The 22823-nt window shown below is 39.3% G+C and overlaps 2 protein-coding genes and 1 pseudogene across 3 annotated transcripts in view; 1 reads left to right on the top strand and 2 right to left on the bottom strand.

Moving 5' to 3' along the window:
• The window catches only part of LOC144659292 (uncharacterized), a 141518-nt pseudogene that overhangs the window by 7739 nt on the left and 110956 nt on the right, over positions 1–22823 (bottom strand). The window contains exons 3-5 of the transcript XR_013571878.1: positions 5559–6104; positions 4518–5139; positions 222–321 (exon numbers count right to left, since the gene is read on the bottom strand). The product of XR_013571878.1 is annotated as an uncharacterized LOC144659292 (transcript). The remainder of the gene's footprint in view (positions 1–221; positions 322–4517; positions 5140–5558; positions 6105–22823) is intronic.
• LOC144659670 (ATP-dependent RNA helicase DDX42-like) overlaps positions 1–22823 on the top strand; it is a 60086-nt gene that overhangs the window by 36013 nt on the left and 1250 nt on the right. The gene's annotated exons all lie outside the window — the stretch shown is intronic.
• Positions 14457–21436, bottom strand: LOC144659673 (uncharacterized). The gene is made up of 4 exons (XM_078520163.1): positions 21197–21436; positions 19877–20545; positions 18846–19391; positions 14457–16503 (listed from the first exon to the last, which is right to left on the bottom strand). Exons 1-4 carry the CDS (start codon positions 21390–21392, stop codon positions 15881–15883), a joined length of 2034 nt encoding a protein of 677 aa, XP_078376289.1. The 5' UTR covers positions 21393–21436; the 3' UTR covers positions 14457–15880.

Below are 22823 nucleotides of genomic sequence, written 5' to 3'. Positions count from 1 at the left end.
ATTTTTTCTATTCTTTTCTTCTTAGCTGATTTTCTACTTTTAAAAGATTTTAGTTTGGGATTTCTTTTCGTTCAAAGTTAATAATTGCATCACAGAACATAATAGTATATCGTGATATGCCGGCTCCTTTAAATCTCACGTTTCTGCCATACTAGGTCACGCCTATGTAGCCGCTACTAGTACTGTCACGCTAAAGTCACGTATATAACGTTTTCACTCACCAGGCGCAGTACAAGTCTCACTTCTGTGCCGCCGCCTCCTCCACTTCTAACACGTGGGACGCGAGCAGTCATCACAGCACTGCTAAACCTCCTGACAGACCTAAAGCAACAAAACCACCTGTCAAAAAATCCCGCTGGGACCCAGCCTAGTAACAAAGCACGTGCTACCCTCAAGAGCGGCCACGCCCTAAACATCTATTACTTTCTTATGGCATTGATAGTAATTGCCTTCGTTTAATCTTGAAGCAGTGTTGAGACGATTAAGGACTTAAAGATGTGTATTGGAATATCAAGGAGTATCGCTGTTTGAAAGCGTCGATCGTAAGTTTAAGAGGAAAAGTTTTCGCGCAATGTATATAACAGCTATATCATGAAAACAAAATCGTGTTGTGAACATGCCGGGTCACTATTGCAACGAACAGCTCAATTCACACTGATATTCATTCATACTCAAAATAGTAACTTGGCTTCTAACAAAGAAATATAGCCGAAAGCAAAATGCAACACATTTTGAGTAAATTCCAACCACTGAGAGGTCGTTGCGGGTACAAAGGAGCGGCGAGGTTGAAGGCTGACATTTCTCGAAATTTGAAGCCAGGTTGGCAAGTTAGAAACAATGTGTTAAATGCAATGCAATGCAAAGCCAAAACACGGCAATACATGTATTTGTATGTAACAAAACCACATCAGTATAAAACTCTTTCCTTAACTTCTTAACCTTTGAGGTGTAAAGATGAGCGATTTCTCATTGAATGTAAGGCGGACAGGCAAAGATGTAACCAAGAAAGCCAGTTGTAAAGTTAAATCGAAATAACTTGACTGGGCAAACCTTAACTTCCCCGGAGGAAAGCGCGGGAAACGCTGACGCGCAAGTCACATTCTTTGCTCTGATTGGTTGGTTCGTGCGTGTGTATATCTTTCACGAACCGATCATTATTGGTCAAAAACAACGGTTTAGCGATAAGTAGTTTATCCAGTGACAAACTGTTAATAAAGCAGAATTGTAAAGAAAAGGAAAATCAAAAGAAGTGGAAATTTGTATCAGCATTCTTTTTGTTCATTTATTCTATTTCTCTTCTTTCCATTCATCCCATATGTTGTAATTGATCTAATACTGACACTGTAAAGAATATTTTACATTGATTCCCTGCTGAAGGCTAGGATAAATACCGCGACACCTGCCAGGGTTATGTAAGGAGGTGAAAGAAAGCTTTATTTTAGTGGGTCCCAGCATATAGAGTGTTGCTCGCGGACCACTTCCTTAATCCGTTAGTATATCTGACGAAAACTCTTTGGGGCTGGCTGCCTGTGATTGACTAGCATCCTATTCAATGGAGGGGGTAGCGATACTCATTAGTCAACTCACGCTATGGAATGAATTTAGAGTTCACGTTGAGTGCCAGTGTGATTAGCCAGACAGACGATTGCAGTTGACACCAAGGCGACACAACTTACGTTACTTCCCTGCCCCCTCCCCCCCCCCCCGCTCCCTAATAAAATAATAACTCTGTAAACTGAAAGAAGACTTTTATCTGGACAAATTTATTGTTGTAAATCATGCAATTGGTAATTTCTCTGTTTGATCGTTTATTTCCACATCAACTGAATTCAACTCTAAAAAACAATGAATTGAAAACGATAATTAAAATGAAAAATGCGCCTGATGGTATTTTAATGTTTCCATACGTTTCGGGGCTACTGCCCCTTCTTCAGTGGAAAATGTGAAATGCCATCTCACAACGTGATGGCATTTCACATTTTCCACTGAAGAAGGGACAGTAGCCCCGAAACGTATGGAAACATTATACTACCATCAGGCGCATTTTTCATTTTAATTATCGTTTTCAATTCACTAGTTATATGCGCTACACAGTCACACGAAATTTCTTTAGAGATTTCTATGTTACTATTTCTAAAAAACAATGCTATGTAACGTATGGACAAAACAGAAATTCTGGAAGCAAACAAAGGCAAACTCTGGTTTTCGAGTGTAATTTCAATGATTTCAATACACTGTTATCATAGGCGTACGGGCAATTTTTTGCCAATGGGGCGGTGAACCATTTGCCCAAAAAATTCTCGCAAGTTGCTCAAATTTTTGCGAAACAGTCAAAAAGAAACGAGGGTCATACACTGGTCATACGATGCATTAATATAGGCCTGCATATGAAGTGAAAATATTCTTACACATGAATCTATCATATGATCTCATAAAACACGTTAAAAGAAATAATTGTCTCTGCCATTTCGACGGCCGAAGATATCAATGATATAATCCATGCCATTGTTGACTACAGAGTTGGCGGATGCCCTTTCAATGTTTTAATACTTGAAGTGCGATGTAACTGACATGTTGTGCCTCATCAGGTGCTGCGGAGGTAAGTTTTCAATCTTCGCAACGCACTGAATGATTGTTCTGCAGAACACGACTATAGCAGGTATTACTATAACTATTCTCATATATAAAGAGTAAAGACGTTAAACACAACCACCAATCTGTGTTTTAAACTCGGTTTTCCTACTACATGATTTTGAGGAAAAAATACCCAAATTCCTCATTTCCACAAGGAAATTAAACATTCAACCGATTAGATCAGATTACACAAATCAATATGACTTATATACAAAAATTGGAAAAAAATATCGAATGGAACGGAGACCAACTAAAATAAGCCAAATTAAAATAGAACGAGCCTATAATCCAATAAAATGCGGAACAGATTCACGACAGATTAATTTAATAACTTGAAGCGAAAGTAACGTGATTACATCAAGGTAGCCTGGGTACCAATCGCTTTCTTTCAGAGGAGCGCGAAAGGTGAGTGAAAACTCGCGCTCTCAAAAAAATAAGAGGCTGGTACCCAAGCTATCAGCTATAAGAAAATATATCAATAATGGTCACTACTCAGGGACGGTAGAACATTTTTCCAATCAGGGGGGGGGGGGGGGGGGGGGGGGGAGGAAGACGGGTGACTAGCGACTTGAAGTGGGAGGGGGCTTAGGAGACTCTTCTCTTTGTAATTAAGACTTTGTTTTTTCGTAAAATTTGAGAGGCTAAAGCGCCCCCCCCTCCCCCAGTCTCCCCGGCTCCGCCGTCCCTGATACTATAAATTATTCTGCTACTCTTAAGAAAGAACCATTCTTAATAAGAGCTTAAAAAACTCATTAATAATTCATAAAGAAAATACAAAGGAAATTAATGTTTAATGAGTGTCTTTATATCTGATAAAGACAGGGCTAAACTTTACGTCCAATTTTCTAGGTCAAAATAACCCCAAATGTAAATATTAGTGCAAGAATGAGTTGATCTACATCAGAAGAGTTTTAAGCCATTCAATAAATTCGCAGTTCGTGTTTTATCAAGTTTTTAAACTTGATAAAACACTGCTGCTCATTTATTAAACATTACATAATTTCATATCGCCAACGATTGCAATGGAAACTGTTCTCACAAAAAATATAGAAACACAAGAATAAGCAATATCAGAGTTCCAAACAACACATGCGTGCGTCGGGATAAAATTCATTTATTTATAATTAAGTGACGATCTAACGTGCGTTCTGATTGGTTAAAACAGCGTGCTTTAAGCACGCTGCTTACGAGTGCTTTCGCCATCTTTTACCGTTTGCGTGCGCGTGCAGCTTGTGGATCATTTCAAATCTCGCTGTTTTAGCAAATCAAGGGGAATTTTCAATGTTTGAGTGGTTCAGCTCATCTATCAAAAATAAATGAAAAGACCAGAATCAAGAAGTAGGCGGCCCTTCGGCTCATGTTTCACCCTACACTTCTTTCGTGCTCTCGTCACTTCTTTGCGTGCTTTAAAACAGAACAAAGCACGGCCAAGGTTTTTTTATTTGTGAAATAATTAAGCCTTTTTTATGCGCTAAGCGATAAATTTCGCAAGAAACTTCCGAAATGTACAGATCCTTCATTTTTGGTACTCAGTCGTGAGCTATCGATTTGAACACTCGAAGATAAATTTCATATCTCCGCGCAACCATGTATTGTCCTCTATATATTCACGAAAGTAAACAAAAGTAAGGTAATTTAACTGGATAATAATTCATGATCTTTCCTCTTTTTACTTTCATGAAAATCCGATTTTATACCGACGGACGCATGTGTTTTCGGAAATCCGACATCGCTTATTCCGTTTTACGTTATCCAAATTAATTAAACAACTAATAATTGTTTGTGATCAACTAATTATTGAAAGCTGTGACGAGCGAAGATCAGTGACTTGTTGGTATTTACGTCACTAACAGGATTAAACCTGTTACTGGTTCTCTTTCTACGATGACGGCCTCATTTTCATTTCAGTAAATTTGAGTGAAAGAGAACTTCTGAAGTGCCGCCACCCGACACCTCGCCAATCATTATTGTCTCCCAGGTATTGTCCGTTTAGATTGGAGTAGTGGCAATTGTCGTACCACCAGGCGCCTTTGTTGTGTGTAGCAGCACAGTGGCTCTGCCATCTGTCATTATCTCTATCTTTTGTGCTAAACGCCATGTTATTATGATATGCTAACGAATCTCCCGCTGTACCTGAATATGAACCCACTTCAAGTCGATACTGCGCCTGCTCATCACCAATGTTGAACGTGCCATATTTGGCATACGCTTTACCTCCGTTCCAGTCCTCCAGCTCCACTCGTAGAGAGCTCGGCCTAGAGGCCGTCAGTCGGTGGATCTTGTCGTTTCCTAACCAGAACTCAGCAGTCAGCTGACCAAAGCCTGCTTTGTAGTCGTTCCATCCCCGATAGAAGTCTACCGAGCCATCCTGTCTTCGCTGAAACACTGTCCAGCCTCCACCGTCAGTGCGCATGTCACAGTAGACAGTAAAGTGTCCTCTACCGTCTGGGTTGACAGAGTACAATCCACTTTGAGTGTGGCCTGATTTGAGCAGATCGGAACAATCTGATAAAAGATGAAAGCTTAAATTTTAGTCGCTTTTCGTTATTTCAAAATTGTTCGTATTCTAGGAAAAAGACCTTGAAGTCAGTTAATGTTTGTTGGGGTAAATTAAAATACTTGTAACGCTTTTGAAAAATGATGTTTATTTTAACCGCAACTCTGTACTATGTAAAGGTTTCCCTATCTATTTATTTATATTATTATACTAATTGGCAGTCAAAGTGAAGGGTTTCATTCCGGGATATGCGTATTTGCAGCCCAAGCCTAGAATCCTAGACCACGCTGTCGAACGCTACTTCAAAACTACATCAAAAATAATATTTAAAGATACGACCGGGCAATGCTAAGTATCGCTTCTGTCTCAGTTGGGATTTGAAAGCAACCTAACTCTCTCTTTGCAAATCACTTTACACACAACTTACCGGTACCGGGTTTTGTATCAACAACACTTATTGTCTCAACTGGAAACACTCCTGCACTTGTAGCCACGCAAACATAGATCCCAGCATCTTCTTCTCTAACATCGCTTATGATAAGCGCCTCGTTTGTCCTGTGACTCCTCCCCACGGGCAGTGCTGCTCCTTGTCTTTTCCAGCTGATGACTGGTTGTGGATCACCGGTAGCGCTGCAGTTTAACGTCAAAGACTCGCCAGAAAGCGCAAAGACCTTTCCAGGTGGCCTAATGGTAAACACGGGAAGTGAAATCACAACCAGTAGAGTTTTCCTTTCAACATTTCCTAAAAGGTTGACTGCTGAACAGAAGTATGTGTCAGAGTCAACTTTACGGACATCCGAAATTTGTAAGACACTGTTGTTATACTGCGCCCTCCCCTGTGGTAACTGACCAGACGACTTCCTCCAGGTGACCACTGGCGCCGGGTATCCGGTCACGTGACAGGTTGGTAGAGTGACGTTACTCCCTTTAATGACGTAAGAAGGTCCCGGATGAATAGAAACACGAGGATGAACTGCAAAAAGTGAATATATCGTTTGGTCAGTTTAATCTCATTAAGATTTTCTTATGTTTAGTAAAGTAACTAGTTTTACTTTAAATCAAAAAGCAAAATAACCGTACTAATTGTTTTATATTACCGGCTGTATTGTGCAGTATACGGTCCTCATTTCGTGCACTTGACTTCCAATGTTTTCCTTTCTTCATACATTTTATCAAGAGAAAATAATTAACCTCGTTTCTTCGGTTTGTACTTCAAAATACTTGTTTTTACTGGTTGGTTTATACCACGCTTTGCGCATGGGCCATAGGAGAGAAAACCGGGCTTACACGGGCAATTTTTATGTGACGGCTTTCATGTGACAAATATATTTGATCGTGTAGGTGACACAACAATTATTTGTCAGCAGTTCAAAGTTTAGTGCACCAGTAATGACCTTGAACAGCAGAGATACGCGCGCACAGTGCCCCGTGGATGATTGGGAGATTGGGGAACAGATATGCTGACGCAATATTTGTCACATTTTATGTGACGAGTCGTCTACACGAGCAATTTTCTTATGTGACAACTTTTATTTGTCAACAAATATATTCGTCATATATATTTCTCATCTTCACGAGCAAATAAAAATTGTCACATAAAAATTGCTCGTGTAGACTAGGCTTAAAATGGTGTAAACTAAAATGAAAGGGAGAATTACTAAGTACTGTTGAAGCACTTTACCCATAGCATCCAAAGGAAGCATTCTCATAGTGACGCTTCTGAAAATACCTGGTTTACTTTAAGAGGAACTTTTAAGTACACCGTCCTATAACAAGGCGAGAGGTATTTATTTCTGTCGCATCAAAATGTTTTTATAATCGTTGATTTGTCTACATTTAGGTTAGTTAAAGTCAAATAGGAAGAGCACTCATTATAAAAATAAAACGCCCCTTAAAAGTTACAAAAGAGATATAAAAATTCACGCCATTCCCGGAATAGCTAATCGTGCTTTGAACAACTGCGGCCACGTATGGAGCTATCACGAGTTATAAAAAAATACTCGTCAAAGTTTTAGAGGAACTAGAATAGAAGCTATCTGCTAAGCATTCCATTCTTAATTCTATGACTCTATAGAAACACAACTAATGTTTTCTGTTGTCAGGTTCCAACTTTATGTAGCCTTGGAATTGGAAGCTTGCTCCATAAAAACAGTGTCGTGGAACAACAAGATTCATCTGAAAGCTTACTTTTGTATTTTAAATTACCAGAATCTTACCATTTACTTCTAATCGCACCACTTCCCGCGAATTCCCCAGGATGTTTGTTGCTGAACACTGATACTCGCCCGAGTCATTTCCGGTCACCTTCTTTAACTGCAACTTTCCTCCTGAAACCGCTGACTGAATGATTTCTGACTGATTGTTCAGATTACTCCACACAACTGCAGGCTCAGGATTACCGCTGGCTGAACACTGAAACATGCGGGTCCTGTGTCTCCTTTCGCACCTTTGGTTCCAGTCTCTCCCTTTAGTCCAGCAGGTCCCATAGTGCCTTGCTTGCCGCTCTTTCCTGGCGATCCTATAATGCCTTTATCTCCCTTGTTTCCAGTTTTTCCTTTCTGTCCCCTTCGTCCCCGGGCTCCTTTGTGCCCTCTTGGTCCTGGTGGACCGGGAGGGCCTGGGGGACCTGACGAACACGTGACACCCTTTGACTGGCACAGATGCAGTCTCAACTCTGATAAATGTTTGTTGATTTTCAGCATTGTTTCCGTTGTGTCTTTTGCTTCTGTCGTGTTCTTAGTTGAGTCAACTTGTCGGCTGTGTCTATGGAGTTTACTGGATTCCATTCCTACGAGAAAAATGAAAACGTGTTTGAAAAGAACAGTTTTCTACTTATAAAGGCGGTAGAAAAAGCAATTTAATTTAGAGGTTATCGTCTTCAAAAAGCTTAACTCGTCATTATATTTAAGGAGGCTCGATGTTGTTTTTTAGCCTTAGGGTGGTCGTTTTTAGGAAGCGAATGTTCGATTTTTGCCAAAATACACCATAATTATCAAATATGACCAAAGTTTAATTTTTTACTGGTCACTTTGTCACAAAGGTTACCATAGCAACGATTGTCGTTTTCTTCTGTTTTCAAACTAGCTTGATTTTCTCGAAATCTAGATTGACTCTTGGTGTTTATTTTTCGATATATTAAAGTATAGCGAATTGACTACCCGTAGACAAAATTTTAGAAAAATCTGTAAAAGCGTTTCAGAGTAAATCAGGAATGATTTTTTTTGTAACTTCATGCAGTTTCCTACAATCGGCAGTCGATATATTTTAACAAATTAAAGCAAAAACTCTCGCTTTTAATTAATGGTCTTTGATGGTTTAAGTATTTATATTTCATTTTGAATAACTGCGCTCAATATACTACGGAACAATTAAAGAGCGCCTCGCCTATTTCACATTAATACTCTCTTAGTTCCTTGCCCCCCTAATAAGAGATTTTTTTGAAAACTTCATTTTTCATTTAAAAAACGGTCTTACAGATTTTCTAAAATTTCGTCAACAGTTTGTCCTGGACTAACTGTGTCCATCTATTAAACTTTAACATAACAAAAAAAAAAGAATACTAAGAGTCAATCTAGATTTCGAAAAAATCAGGCTTGTTTGAAAACAAAAGAAAACGACAATCATTGCTATGGTAACCTTTGTGAATAAACGACTATTAAAAAATTAAACTTTGGTCACATTTCATCATTATGATGTATTTTGGCAAAAATCAAAGATTGGCATCCTAGATAATTTTTATTTTTAAAACAACCACCCTAGGGCAGAGAAACTACATCGAGCCTCCTTAATGTAAATTCCTTAGGCTTTGGTAAGAAGAAAGACATATATGTTCTTTTTAGTTCTAACATCTCTGCAGGAATCCTTGCTCCAGGCGAGAATTTATTGCTCTTTAAGTCAGCTCACGACATGACTGAGTCGAAAATAATTGACATTTTATTAGCTGTTATCTCTATCGTTCGACACTAAAATAACAATTGGACTTCTCATGCTCAGTAGAGAACATTTTGATGTAAAAACTGTCACAACCAACTGTAATTTTGAAAGAACTGAACAAATGAACTGAAAAAGCTTGTTCATTATCATTATACTAGCCAAAGTTCAAGGAAGATTCCGGGTCGAATTATTTTCTTGTGAAATTGTCCGCGTTGGACTGAAGAAAACGTGACCTGCTAACCTTTGGTTTTCTTTGAGGCTGAACAACACAAACAAAACAAGCAAAAACATGTTCTTTGGTTATTTCTTTTACCACCAGTATTTTCATTTCGACAGAACGTTTATGCTGATCAGTTGAATTGTATGATTGTAACAACTTGTAAACTCTGGCTTGTACTCAGTAAGACAAACTTACCATTCAGATTCTTGATTATGTCTGGATCATTTGACGGCGGCTTGGCCTCCGCATCGCTTTCAAGAGCGTTTATTCTTTTCTTGTGCTCGTGTAACTCAAGCTCGACTCTTACAAAACCGGCGCAGTAGAACACAATGGACAAAACAGAAATTATGGAAGCAAATGAAGGCATAGTTTGCTTTTGAACAGCCATGATTATGGTGATGTTTCAGCAATCTGCAATTCTACAACGCAGTGCAATAAGTACTGCTTCAGCTTGTTACGTGATACCGAGATCACGAGTTTAGGAAACTTGCCAAACTGTCTGCTATTCATGTCATGCAAGACAAGGTTCAAATTATTTTTTTCTTCCTACTTGTCAGTTGAAGTGGTCCTGTTATCGGCTCGGATAAAGATAGGTCCGCTAGGCGTACATGTATAGACCAGTTACAAGCCCCGCAAACAACTTGATCGATCACGCGACAACCGTAGAATGCACAATCAATATCCGCTCATATATTAAGATTCTTTTTGGAACGACAGCAGTGCAAAATGCATTTTCAGGGATTTTGTTGGTTTAACGGCCATTGGCTCCTTAAAGTAAGACAAAAACTGCACGGGACTGGAAACGATAATGTTGCTATTCGTAGGATCTGCTGAGAGGACAAATCAGCAATAAAATGAAATAACAAACAACACTGCAAGCAATAATAATAATAATAATAATAATAATAATAATTATAATAAAACTTTATTTAAACTCGAATTTAGAGTAGCTTGACAAGCTAATATTTCCGAGAACGAAATATTTGATAACAAAAGATTAAAATAAAAATTGTCATTTACATGCTTCATGAATTGGCTTTTCTGATGTGCCTTTTGAAGTCTGATAAGTTAACAGCCTTATAAAATTGGGAAGAACAAGCAAGCAAGGCTGAAAAGTAAACTTTGCGAGACACCAACACAACTAGAACCGATACAGCAGGATTGCAACCGTGGACAGCTGTTTCGCTTTTGTTGGAGCTCTTCAGCACGGTGTAGAAAATCTAAATAACGCCAGCTCAAAGACCGAAAGCAAATACATTGCCCAATAACACTTACACTGTATCAAGTTCCGTACTTTGAACTCACTTGCCCCCCTAATCACATGTTGCCACATCACGTTTCACGGGGGACAAGAAATTAAAAGTGTCACGATGGAGTCCCACAAAACAAAATAACTTAAATGTGGTTGCCGTTATACCATCAGCAGGATCTAGCAACAATTCGTGGATAGTTTTCGCCGATGGATTTTTATTTGTGAAGAAGCGGGCCTTCAAACAAAAATACCCCATCATGTTTGACTACATTTAGTGCGTTTCTTTTCTGGTTTTGTTTCGTCTCTCAATAAAGTCTTTTATCCTTAAAAATAATAATTAAAAAAATAATTCACGATGCTCGTTTTTGAATGGGCGCGGGGATAAAATGAAGTGGTGAACAATAAAAATGATAGAGTGTTTCTGTCCCGGGACTATTAGTATGACAGTTGCCCCTTGGATGATTGATGTTCTTAAAACCAACATATTAGCCATTGAATTACGGTTCTCGGGCTACTATTTGTTAACAACTAAATTTCCGCGGGGCAACTATTAACCGATAGTTCCTTGACAGAAACACTATATTGTTTAAATAACTAACATTGTTGTAATATCTACATGTTACATCAGAAAAGGTCGACTTGGGTGAATATGGCTTCTTTGGGTGTTCGGAAAAAATCACAGACTTGAAAATATGTAATACAATGAGACAAAATTCTAGTTTTTTTTATTTTTTAAGCTTCTTATATTGTTTTATATTTAAGTTGCATTAGTCCAGTTTTACTCTTCGTAGAGCACGTTTGTTCTTTAAAGAAATTGTTTGTGGTTATAATGTTTCCCATCTTAGCTTGTATTGTTTTCCTATTTTACTCCAACAGTGAATATTTCACCGGATATGATACAGTGGCAAACAAAACTTGATCACTAAGGGCTGCACTGTGGAGTACGACAGATAAAAATGACCCATTAAAGTGCTCGTAATGATGTCTGAAGAAGACACTGCAACAAGATACCACCGGTAACAACTAATATTGTACTAATCTCGGCCTAGCCTGTATACAGCCGTCCCGACGGGGGAGCGGGACGGCTGTACACAGGTTAATCTCGGCCAATCTTAATAGGATAGACCTGGCCTAGCTACGTCGCAGACATAATCTAACCCCGGCTAGTAAGAGATTTAGTTTCTTTAGCGGCGCAGGCTAGAAATACAGGGCGGGATCGAGCCCAGGGGGGGGGGGGGGGGGGTACTCCGGGATCCAAGTGACGGGGATGTGCGATTGGGGTCGTAATTTTCGATTCCGGGATTTTTTTGGGTGACTTGATTTAAATAGGGGATTTTTTGGGTATTAAAATCAAACTAAAGTGCCTTGGCGCGGCCTTGGCAATTTAGGGGTAATTTGACTAGGGATTTTTTTGGGCTTTTTTTTTGGTCCAGGGATTTTTTGGGTAATGTCGGGAGACTTAGGGATTTTTTTGGATCCTGAGTTTTGCCTCCATTCGATCATCCCCGTCACTTTGATCCCGGAGTACCCCCCCTGGGGGATCGAGTAAAATCAAAACACTGTATATAAAGTACCGGCTTGGCTCTTATAAAAGGACTAAACCAACAATTCGTAATTTTCTTTGCGTTTCAAGTTAGGTAGACTTAGTTGCAGTAGCCTACAATGAACCGAGCCAAACCATTTTAAGCAAAACGTCGATAAAGTACAACAACATTGAACCCAACTCGATGAAGCTTGCGGAAGGTGAGCTACCAGAATGCATTTTTGTGGGAGTGTTTCCTATAAGAGTTCCCAACGGAGATTGATGAGTAATACGTCACAGTGGCCAGCCAAGGGCCACATCCCAAACTGAAATCATTCAATCTAGTGACAGCTATTCGCTCCTGTACACTTGCGATATATTATGAAACTTTAAGTGGTACCACAGTATATGGCAAATATGTTTAAATGGGATATCAACACATTTTTAGCCCTGAAAGGCACAAACAGCACTCCGTCAGTACCACATAAAGAGCTCCTCAAGATTTGGAAATAATGAATTGAGAATTGTGAAAATATCAACACAACACGATTCGGGAAGCATTCTGTCAAAACTCCGCGATGAAGAAAGTGAAAGACTGACTGTTTCTTGTACAGACCCAGGGGCGGATCCAGGATTTCAAAGGGGGGGGGGGGGGGGGTGGATAGCAGACCATTAGGGCCTAACCCTAACCCTAACCCTAAGTGGCGGCAGACAGCGAAACGTGGCGTTACAACAACCAGACATGAGCGAGAGTTAATTTTTCTTTTTTATTTATTTTCAATTTTAAATAAAGTGACATTTCGAATTTTTGTTTACTGAAAAATGGGGGGTATTCACCCCCCCCTGTATCCGCCCCTGAGACCTATTGAGTGTGATAAATGACAACTGTGACAGTGAATAGTGAATGAATTTTATTGGTAACAACCTTTAAACCTGTATTTATATTTTAACATTTTCACTTTTTATCATTATTGCGTTATACTTCATTCGAAACCTTTCAACTTTTTTGATTACTTTATTTTTCCAGAAGTGCTCCCCCGCCCCCATAGGCGTACGGGCACCTTCAGACCTAGGGGGGCGGAGACCTTACTGCCCGAAAAAAAAATGACATGCGTTTAAAGCCGAATTAAGATGCATATAAAACGGACAACAAAACGTTCATTGAAATAATTGTGTACAAAATTTGCCTACTTGCTTAAGGGAAACGATAGTTTTTTAATTAATTTCGTGGCATTGCCCGAATATGTCAATGCACTGAATCATTTTTCTTTGGAAATATTTTATTTATTCACTCTAGTCAAAAAAAAATTAACGTATTCTTGGGGAGCCAATTTACATTGTTTTTCCTACACTTGAAAGATATACAAAAGCGTGTGAGACATTCAGGAGTAAATGAGTTAAAACATTTTGTCGAAAGTTTTGAGCGAGTCCTTAGAACGTTAACTTTACATTTGAGTCAAAAGCATTAGCTTCATCGCATTTGTAACAACTTTGTTTCAAGGTCTTACACTGGATCCACCGTGCGCAAAGAGGCTATTGAAAATCCTAACTTCTGGTCGCCCTCGCCAATTTCCCACTCACTTCAAAATGATTGTAACTAAAAAAATAGGTCACCAAGGGTGACATGAGTCTAATGCCGTATGGCATAGTGATAAAGATTGCGCCGTTTTCGTAAGCCGGTTAAAATTGGTTAGAGGTTTGTGTTCGGGAGTTTAATTTAAAATGCTTATAACAAGCTAGGGGCATCGTGGATGATTATGGATGAAAACGAAACAGTCATAAATGTTATATGCTTCACAAAATTTAAAGTATGAACAGGAGTTGATGTTACTTCTTCCGTATTGTCCGTAAAAGCAGAAACGATTAAACATTTGGACAAGATTGCGTGACGATTTACAAAAAGCATGTTCATTACAGAGGCCCTGATAGGGTAAATTCCGACGAGCGACATGGCGTTGAAACAGCGACATCAGGGAAATGAAATGACGACAAGCGACGAGAGTACTGCTGCAATCTGCGAAAGCGACGGGAAAAAGTTTAAAATGGACAGCGAATTTCGTCTGTTTAGACATTCGACAGCGACTTAGGATCACTTAGTATTGTATTTGAAAAAATAAATACTGTTAACATCGCCTGATGTGGTCTAAAGAGCCTCTAAAGTCGAGAAAGAACTTTTAATTATGCGTGGGAACACGTGTCGCTGATTGGCTGTTTTTAATTGAAACTAATCGTGCGTGTCCGTACGGAGTCCGTTCTTGCAGCTGATCATTGTTTTCTACATTACAGCGAACGATTATCGATCCCGAACCATTCCCTTGGGATTGCTAACAGCTTTTTTCATATAACAAAGAGTCTAATGCGCATGCGCAAAGCGCACGCAAGCATTAGACTCAACAAACTGGTGGTTCAGGCAGAATTTGCGAATTTGCGAGAAAAATCGAGAGGAAACAAAAGCAGATGACTTTTGAACCACAAAGTTCGGTATATTTCCAATACTTTTTCGTTGAAGTAAGGCGTTTTGAACGTACTGTTGAGATTTGTCGGCTTATTTTCTATTTTTTTTCCTAGGCTTGTTGCCCGAATTCTAAGAATTTTGCCCGGAAAATTTCGGCACTGGGAGGGCTGCAGCCCCCTCGCCCCCCACCTCGTACGCCTATGCCCGCCCCTGGTGACCCTTATTAGTTTCAATAATTGCTTGCTTGCTTGACTAACTCAGCTTACTGTTAACCTAAACGGCCTAACTCAGCGATAAGGCAATAATACATCTATAATTTTTAGTCAAATGTAGACGTCGTAGCAACACAAAATACCGCAGCTGGTGTTGCATTTAGCTTAGCCTCCCATGCAGTCGTTTTCAGGGGCGATCGTGTTTGTGGGGAGGAATAAGACACGATCGCCCCTGAAAGCGACTGCATGGGAGGCAACATTTAGCTAGGATCCTGAAAAGATAACCGTTTGAATCAGGACCACTCTATACAAGCTGCCCTTCCCACTTAATCCTACTCAGTTCTCAGTGATAGAGAGACGTGTACGATTTTGCTCATAAATGACTTTAATTTAATAATGATCCAGGTTTCAGATAAGATCAAATTCAATTTGCTTAATTCAAGCATAGTAGGACTTATTATCTATCTATTCTGTTATAGCAACAAAACTTTCTCCATCTTGTATGAGTATTTAAAGCAACGGATTGTAAACTTGTAAAGAGCAGGTTTTGCGTTTTCCCTTTTACCTAATTCTCACGCAGTGACATTCAACCGTTTGGATCAATGTCAGATAGTTACGACTGTCACTGTTACGGTGCTGATTACGTAAATACATTTATTCGCTCGCTCCATTTACCGATGGGTAATATTGCTCAGGAAATAAAACAAATACGTAAAAAGACTGAACGGGATAAAGAACAAATAAGGAAAGCTAACGAGCCTGCAGGCCAAATTAAAGCGGAATGAAATAAATTATAACAACATAACATGAAACAAAGGTGAGTACAGCCGAGGCAGCCTGGGCACCAATCCTTTCCGTGATCACGAGAGGCGCGTGAAAGCTCGCGCTCTCGAAAAGAAAAAAGACTGGTACCCAGGCTATCAGCAATTTAAAGCATAACATTAATTTCATAGCATCAGTTTAGTTTATATTGTAAAGAAAACTCTTCTTATTAAGCGTACAATTTCAAAACTCCATTTACTCCACTACTCTAATTAATAAACAACTAATCATTGTTTGTGATCGATCAATTATTGAAAGCCTTGATGAGCGAATACCGTTGATATGTTGGTATTTACGTCACTAACAGGATTAAACCTGTTACTGATATTCTTTCTACGATGACGGCCTCAGTTTCATTTCAGTAAATTTGAGAGAAAGATTATCTCTGAAGCTGTACCACACGGCCCCTCGGTGATATCTTTTGTTTCCCAAGTACTGTCCGTTTAGATTGGAGCGGCCGCAATTGTTGTACCACCAGGCGCCTCTCCATGCTACGGCACAGTTGTCATTATCTCTGTCATTATCTCTGTCTTTTGTAGTAAACCCCATGTTAGTATTATATGTTAACTTATCTCCCGCTGTACCTGAATATGAACCCACTTCAAGTCGATACTGCGCCTGCTCATCACCAATGTTAAACTTGCCATATTTGGCATACACTTTCACTCCGTTCCAGTCCTCCAGCTCCACTCGTAGAGAGTTCGGTCTAGAGGCCGTCAGTCGGTGGATCTTGTCGTTTCCTAACCAGAACTCATCAGTCAGCTGACCAAAGCCTGCTTTGTAGTCGTTCCATCCCCGATAGAAGTCTACCGAGCCATCCTGTCTTCGCTGAAACACTGTCCAGCCTCCACCGTCAGTGCGCATGTCACAGTAGACAGTAAAGTGTCCTCTACCGTCTGGGTTGACAGAGTACAATCCACTTTGAGTGTGGCCTGATTTGAGGAGATCGGAACAATCTGAAAATAGAGAACCGCTTGCTTAAAATTTGCTTATCAGTTTTTAAAGAGCTTTAAAAATTTTTCAATGCTTAGTTGGTAGAGAAAAGTATTTTAGCAGTTAAAAACAATCTGACAAAAGAAAATCACACGATTTAATTAAACTCGCTTTTCATTTTAACTTAATACTACATGAACTCTCTCTTATATGAAGGAAAGTTTTGGCTGCTACATAAAAAACTTAAAAGTTAAAAAAAAAACCGTCGTGTTATTTGTTTTCGCTCTTTACTTTACCCTCCCCACTTTTTCTCTTGTAAACAGAAATGTAAAAAGGTTAAGACGTCATAAAAAAAGGAAATCAGATGTAAGGATTAATTTTTCAAAAACCAAGAAAAAATAAGTGAGGACCATAACGGGGATTCGACAAGTAAGGTAGAAAAAAGATTGTAATAGAGAAAATCAAAGTCTCTTCGAGATATCGACGTTTTTGCATGAAGTACGAGTCGAAGGTTTATCCTGTGCATTGTTCTTCGAACTTATCATTACAGTTTCTTTGTAGTTTAGTTTAACAATTTCCTATTTTCGCGGAGGAAATGCAGGCATATAATTTTGTCAAAAATGGCTCGTCCGCGCCGGGTATTTATACACATATTCCTTAACATTACACAAATAAACAGTGCAAATTTCAGCGAGATCTGACAATTCTATACTTTAAAATTGCAAGGACCTTTCGAGGCAATCGATTACGGCAGCGAAATTAGCAAACGAAACAGCAAAAATATGCGTTCGACGCTTTGTTTTTGCGACGCCATATTTGAATTGTTATAGGTAGACCGCTGTTCAATGTGTTCAAGGCCGTATCGTTACGATTGCTCCACGAAAAAGCACGAATAAAATACGGATATTTCCGACTACTGTCGGAGAAAACATTGCGCATATAATTGCGGCGTAAACAAATCGTTACACTCAAGCTGCGTTTTGTCTAGGCTCTACGAGGGTTGGATATCAAGACTACAGTGAATGCTTTCGAATTATATTCGAAGATGAAATACAAAAGAATTTTGCTGTCTTTGACTGAAATTCCACTCGAACTGCGTAGATACGATCGCATGTTGTAAAGCCGATTCATGCAACGTTGCTATCAACGCGAGGTCTCGTCCCTAACGACCCAGGCTGATGACGAAATAGAATGGCGCTTGCATGTAGCGACCAAATTTGGCCTAATTTTTAACCGCTCCTAAGGTAAAAGAACCCCCCATCTCTTGCATTTGTTTTAACTTCAATAATATCTTTGAAAAGAGCGAGTTTTTTTGTATGGTTTATTTTTGACGTTTGTAATTTTTAAACGATGTAAGTGCTAGTGATTATTTATTCGTGTTTTAGTTACGCAATCTATTGTTTGTGCGACCCTTTTATAGATCGCCTTTCAGACACGCGTGCGTTGAGATAAGAAAGCTGACATGTCACTTTTTTATTGTTATATAACGTTTGTAAATGTGACAAGTCACGTTTTTTCCACGAGATCGCAAGTGATCACCCACAGCGGAAAGTAATCCCTTGAGAAATTAAAACAGTCCCTTGAGAAATTAAAAAAGTCCCTTGAGAGTTTACAAATATGTGGTTCCAAATTTTGTCCACATAACCCCTATTCTACCATTTTAGCTTGTAAACAAGCAAAAACGTCGAAAAAATTAGTTTCAATGCCAAAACTTTTCATCGGTCTATTTCCAATTTAATTTAAAGTAATCTCTCGAGCATTTGTCCACGATGAAACCAATCACGAGAGCTTATGAAATTTGCATTGAGATCTTATTGTTTTACCAATTTTGTTCGTCTAGTGTTTTAAAAATATGTTACTTGTGTGTGAATCACTAAACAAATATTGCCAATGTTAAAAAAGTCCATGCTGTCTTAAGGCTTACAACTGGTCTATTTAAAGCCATAGCTGTTTGTATTTCTTATTCAACGCCTCGAACTGTCGATTAAGAGTGACACCATTGACTGTTCTGATACGGCAGCTAGTTGGAAGAAAATTTATTTTCAGAAGCTCGCTACCCTTCAAATGAACAACAGAACAAACAACGGGCTTAATTTACCTGAGCCCCAAAAACAATAGCAACTACTACACTAGAGGACCAGAACAGCTGGTTAATATATAAATTTAAGATATATTGTCATCTCGTTTGTAAGCAAACTGTAAGAGGACCACGATACTTGCTGATATTACTTTGGTAGCTATGTGAATAGTAACAACAGAAACCCTTATGGGTTTCTGGGTTTCTGGTAATAACGAATGGCTTCAACCCTGAAATCAATCTAACAGTTTCTTGATGACAAATGTAATCATTCCACTTATAACTTACCTTTCGGAATTTCAACTTTAACAACACTAATTGTCTCGATATCAAACACTCCTGCACTTGTAGCCACGCAAACATAGATCCCAGCATCATCTTCTCTAACATCTCTTATGATAAGCGCTTCGTTTGTCCTGTGACTCCTCCCCACGGGCAGTACTGCTCCTTGTCTTTTCCAGCTGATGACTGGTTGTGGATCACCGGTAGCGCTGCAGTTTAACGTCAAAGTTTCGCCAAAACCAACAGCAACTTTTTCAGGTGGCTTAACAGTAAACACAGGAAGTGATATCACAACAAGTAGAGTTTTCATTTCAACATTTCCTAACAGGTTGACTGCTGAACAGAAATATGTGTCAGAGTCAACTTTACGGACATCGGAAATTTGTAAGACACTGTTGTTATACTGCGCCCTCCCCTGGGGTAACTGACCAGACGACTTCCTCCAGGTGACCACTGGCGCCGGGTATCCGGTCACGTGACAGGTTGGCAGAGTGACGTTACTTCCTTCAATGACGTAAGAAGGTCCCGGATGAAGAGAAATACGAGGATGAACTGCAAAAAAGTGAATATCGTTTAGTTTGATCTAAATAAGACTTCCTTATTATCAGTGAAGTAACTACTTTTACTTAATGAGAAATCAAAAAGCGAAATAATTGTACCTATATTTTTTAGAACGTGTGCTGAGGTTTGTTTTATATTACTGGTCGTATTCTGGAGTGTCGAGCCCACCTTTTGTGCACTTGACTCTCAATGTTTCCCTTTCTTCATACATTTTATTGACCTTGTTTATTCGGTAAGCACTGCAAAATATTTGTCTTTAACTCATTGGTTTGGTTGGTTTGCGTGGCCTTCGTGCATGTGCCAAAAAAAACTATTAGTTTAACTAATCTTAATTATATGACTCTGTAGAAACAGGACTAATATTTCCGTATCAAATGCATACTTTTTGCAGCCTTAAAAATGGAAGCCTGCTCTGTAAAAGCAATGTTATGGAACAGCATGATTAAGTGGAAAGCCTATTTAATCCAGAATCTTACCATTGACTGCTAATCTTGCCACCTCCCGTGAATTCCCCAGGATGTTTGTTGCTGAACACTGATACACGCCCGAGTCATTTCCTGTCACCTTAGTCAGCTGCAACTTTCCTCCTGAAACCGCTGTTCGCGAGATTTCTGATTGATTTTCCAGTTTGCTCCAAACTACTGCAGGCTCAGGATTACCGCTGGCTGAACACTGAAACGAGGCTGATCCACCTTCGTTCACTGTCAACGTCACAGGAGAAACAACAACAGCAGGAGATGAAATCGATTCACCAGGTTCTCCTTTACTTCCCGGCATGCCTGCGGGCCCTATATCTCCTGTCTCACCTTTGGTTCCAGTCTCTCCCTTTAGTCCAGCAGGTCCCATAATGCCTTGCTTGCCGCTCTTTCCTGGCGATCCCATAATACCTTTATCTCCCTTGTTTCCAGTTTTTTCTTTCTGTCCTCTTCGTCCCCGGGCTCCTTTGTGTCCTTTTGGTCCAGGTGTACCGGGAGGGCCTGGGGGTCCTGACGAGCACGTGACACCCTTTGACTGACAAAGATGCAGTCTCAGCTCTGACAAATGTTTGTTAATTTTCAGCATGGTTTCCGCTGTGATTTTATCTTCTGACTCGTTCTTTGGTGATTCAACATGACGGCTGTGTCTATGTTTAATGGATTGAATCCCTACGAATGAAAAGAAAAATTCTAATTACAAAGACACGGGAGAAATGGTTTCTTTTACATAAGTTATTGGTGTAATTGAAATCAAAAAGAACTTTCTTTTATAGTTTTGGAGGTGACGAAAAGAAATAGAATTTCTGGCGTGCGTTTATGTTCGTTGTAACATCTCTGCAGGAATCCTTGCTCCAGGCAAGCATTTATTGCTCTTTAATTTACAAGATGACTGAGACGGAAATAATTAGAATTTATTATCTGTAATCTTTTACATTCCAGACTAAAAATAACAATTAGTCCTCTCACTAGACATTATATGATATATCCTTGGTAAAGTTTCTAATGTAAAAAGTGTCACAACCAACTGTATGTCTGATTAATGGTATGGTAGTCATAGCTGACGGAAAATTCTATTTAAGTTTGACGGCTTTGGTTTGAAGAAAACTTGACCTGCTAACCTTCGGTTTTCTTTAGGCTGCACAGCAAAAACGGAACAAGCGAAAACATGTTCATTTGCTATTTGCTTTAACTCTTAGCTTTTTCCATGGTATTTTCCTTTTCGGTGTTTTCACTTAGACCAAGCTATATTTTTCCTGATTGTATTGTATGAATCTAACTAATCAGTTATAAACTCTAGTTTGTAATGTAAGACAAACTTACCAGGCGAAGCATCCTTGATTATGTTTGGATCGTTTGACAGCGGCTTGGCCTGCGCGACGCTTTCAAGAGCGTTTATTCTTTTCTTGTGCTCGTGTAACTCAAGCTCAACTCTTAAAAAGCCGGCGCAGTAGAACACAATAGACAAAACAGAAATTATTGACGCAAATGATGGCATAGTTTGCTTTTGAACAGCCATGATTATGGTGATGTTTCAGCAATCTGCAATTCTACAACGCAACAAAATAAGTACTGCTTCAGCTTGTTACGTGATACCGAGATCACGAGTTTGGGTAACTTGCCAAGTTGTGTCCTTTTTGTTTTATGCAAGACAAAGTTCAAATAAACTTTAATATCCATACTTGTCACGCTGTGGTTTTGTAACCGACGCGGATAAAGGTAGGTCCGCTAGGCGTACATGCATTGACGGGTGTAAAAGACTTTGGACAAAAAATAGAACCAAAGGTCGGCTTAAGTAAAATGTGGGAAAGCGTCTTAGGTATTTGGGAAATCAGCGGGTTTAGAATATGAACAAAAACGGGACTAAAGTCTGTCAAATTTGCTTCTTATATTATATTATTTAAATTCCATCAGTTTAACTTTTTCTTGGAGTCTATATTTATTTCCATGTACCAGGCTCTAGCTGGTATCAATGTGCTTACTCGTTATGTTAGTTAATGTTTGTTATCCATTGAAAATAAATCGTTCAGGACGAAAATAGTTTCCGCCTTATTGTGTATTGTTTTTCTTGTTTATATTACTCCCAATGTTAATATTCTACCGAGTATACTTCAACAACAAAAAAGTAAGGGCTGTACTGAGGAATATGACAAAAAAACCATATCGACCAATAATAACACTTTTGAAGTCTGAGGGAGATAAAGCAACTTAACATCACCCGTGCCAAACTAATATTTTCTCATATTTTGGCCCATCTGCTTGAGAAAGTTCTAGCACGAGTAAAACCAAGCCACTATACACGTAGTACCGGCTCAGCTCTCATACAACAACTAAACCAAACCAAACATGACTTTGCGATAGCGTGTTTTCTCGCCCGCATTACGTGCCCTCTACTCGAGTCGTTTCTCGTTGGTTTTTCGGACCTTCCTTGTTTTTACTTTCTTCTTCATGACACTGATGAGTTTATTGGCATAAGGAAACTTCTTTGACAGGTTGATACGCGCTGTTGTAAACCTGTCTGAAGCGAACTGAGGTTCCACGTACAGCGCAGTGATTCTTCTTCTTCTAAATAGGCGAGCTCATCGCCTTCGAAATGGAATGCAGCTCTTTTAGCCTGAAATGAACTTTTTAATGTTTGGCGCACTCCGTATTTCTCACTCTTTAAAAAATTATTCGCTTTGTTCCGTTTGACAGCTCCTCTATCTTATTTAGCGCCAATCGCATTTGCTCTTGTTCAAGCAGGTAGTTCCTGAACCCAGATCAAGACTTGTGACGAAACACAGACTCGTAAATCTGTTGGGAAATGCTGCTAAAATAATCCACTTTCGTGGAGTGTGGGTTTGGCAGTAGATTATTTTTGCAAGGGCTCCATGTCTGTTAACTAAATATGTGTGTAACGTCATCGGTGGGAGGGGGGGGGGGATCGAGAAAGTTATTGATAGTAATGAAG

This window comes from Oculina patagonica, chromosome 7, assembly GCF_052425735.1.
Source record: "Oculina patagonica isolate OP01 chromosome 7, crgOcupat, whole genome shotgun sequence".
Taxonomy (NCBI): domain Eukaryota; kingdom Metazoa; phylum Cnidaria; class Anthozoa; order Scleractinia; family Oculinidae; genus Oculina; species Oculina patagonica.
Note: the sequence above shows the minus strand (reverse complement) of the source record. Positions and strands in the feature narration are given on the sequence as shown.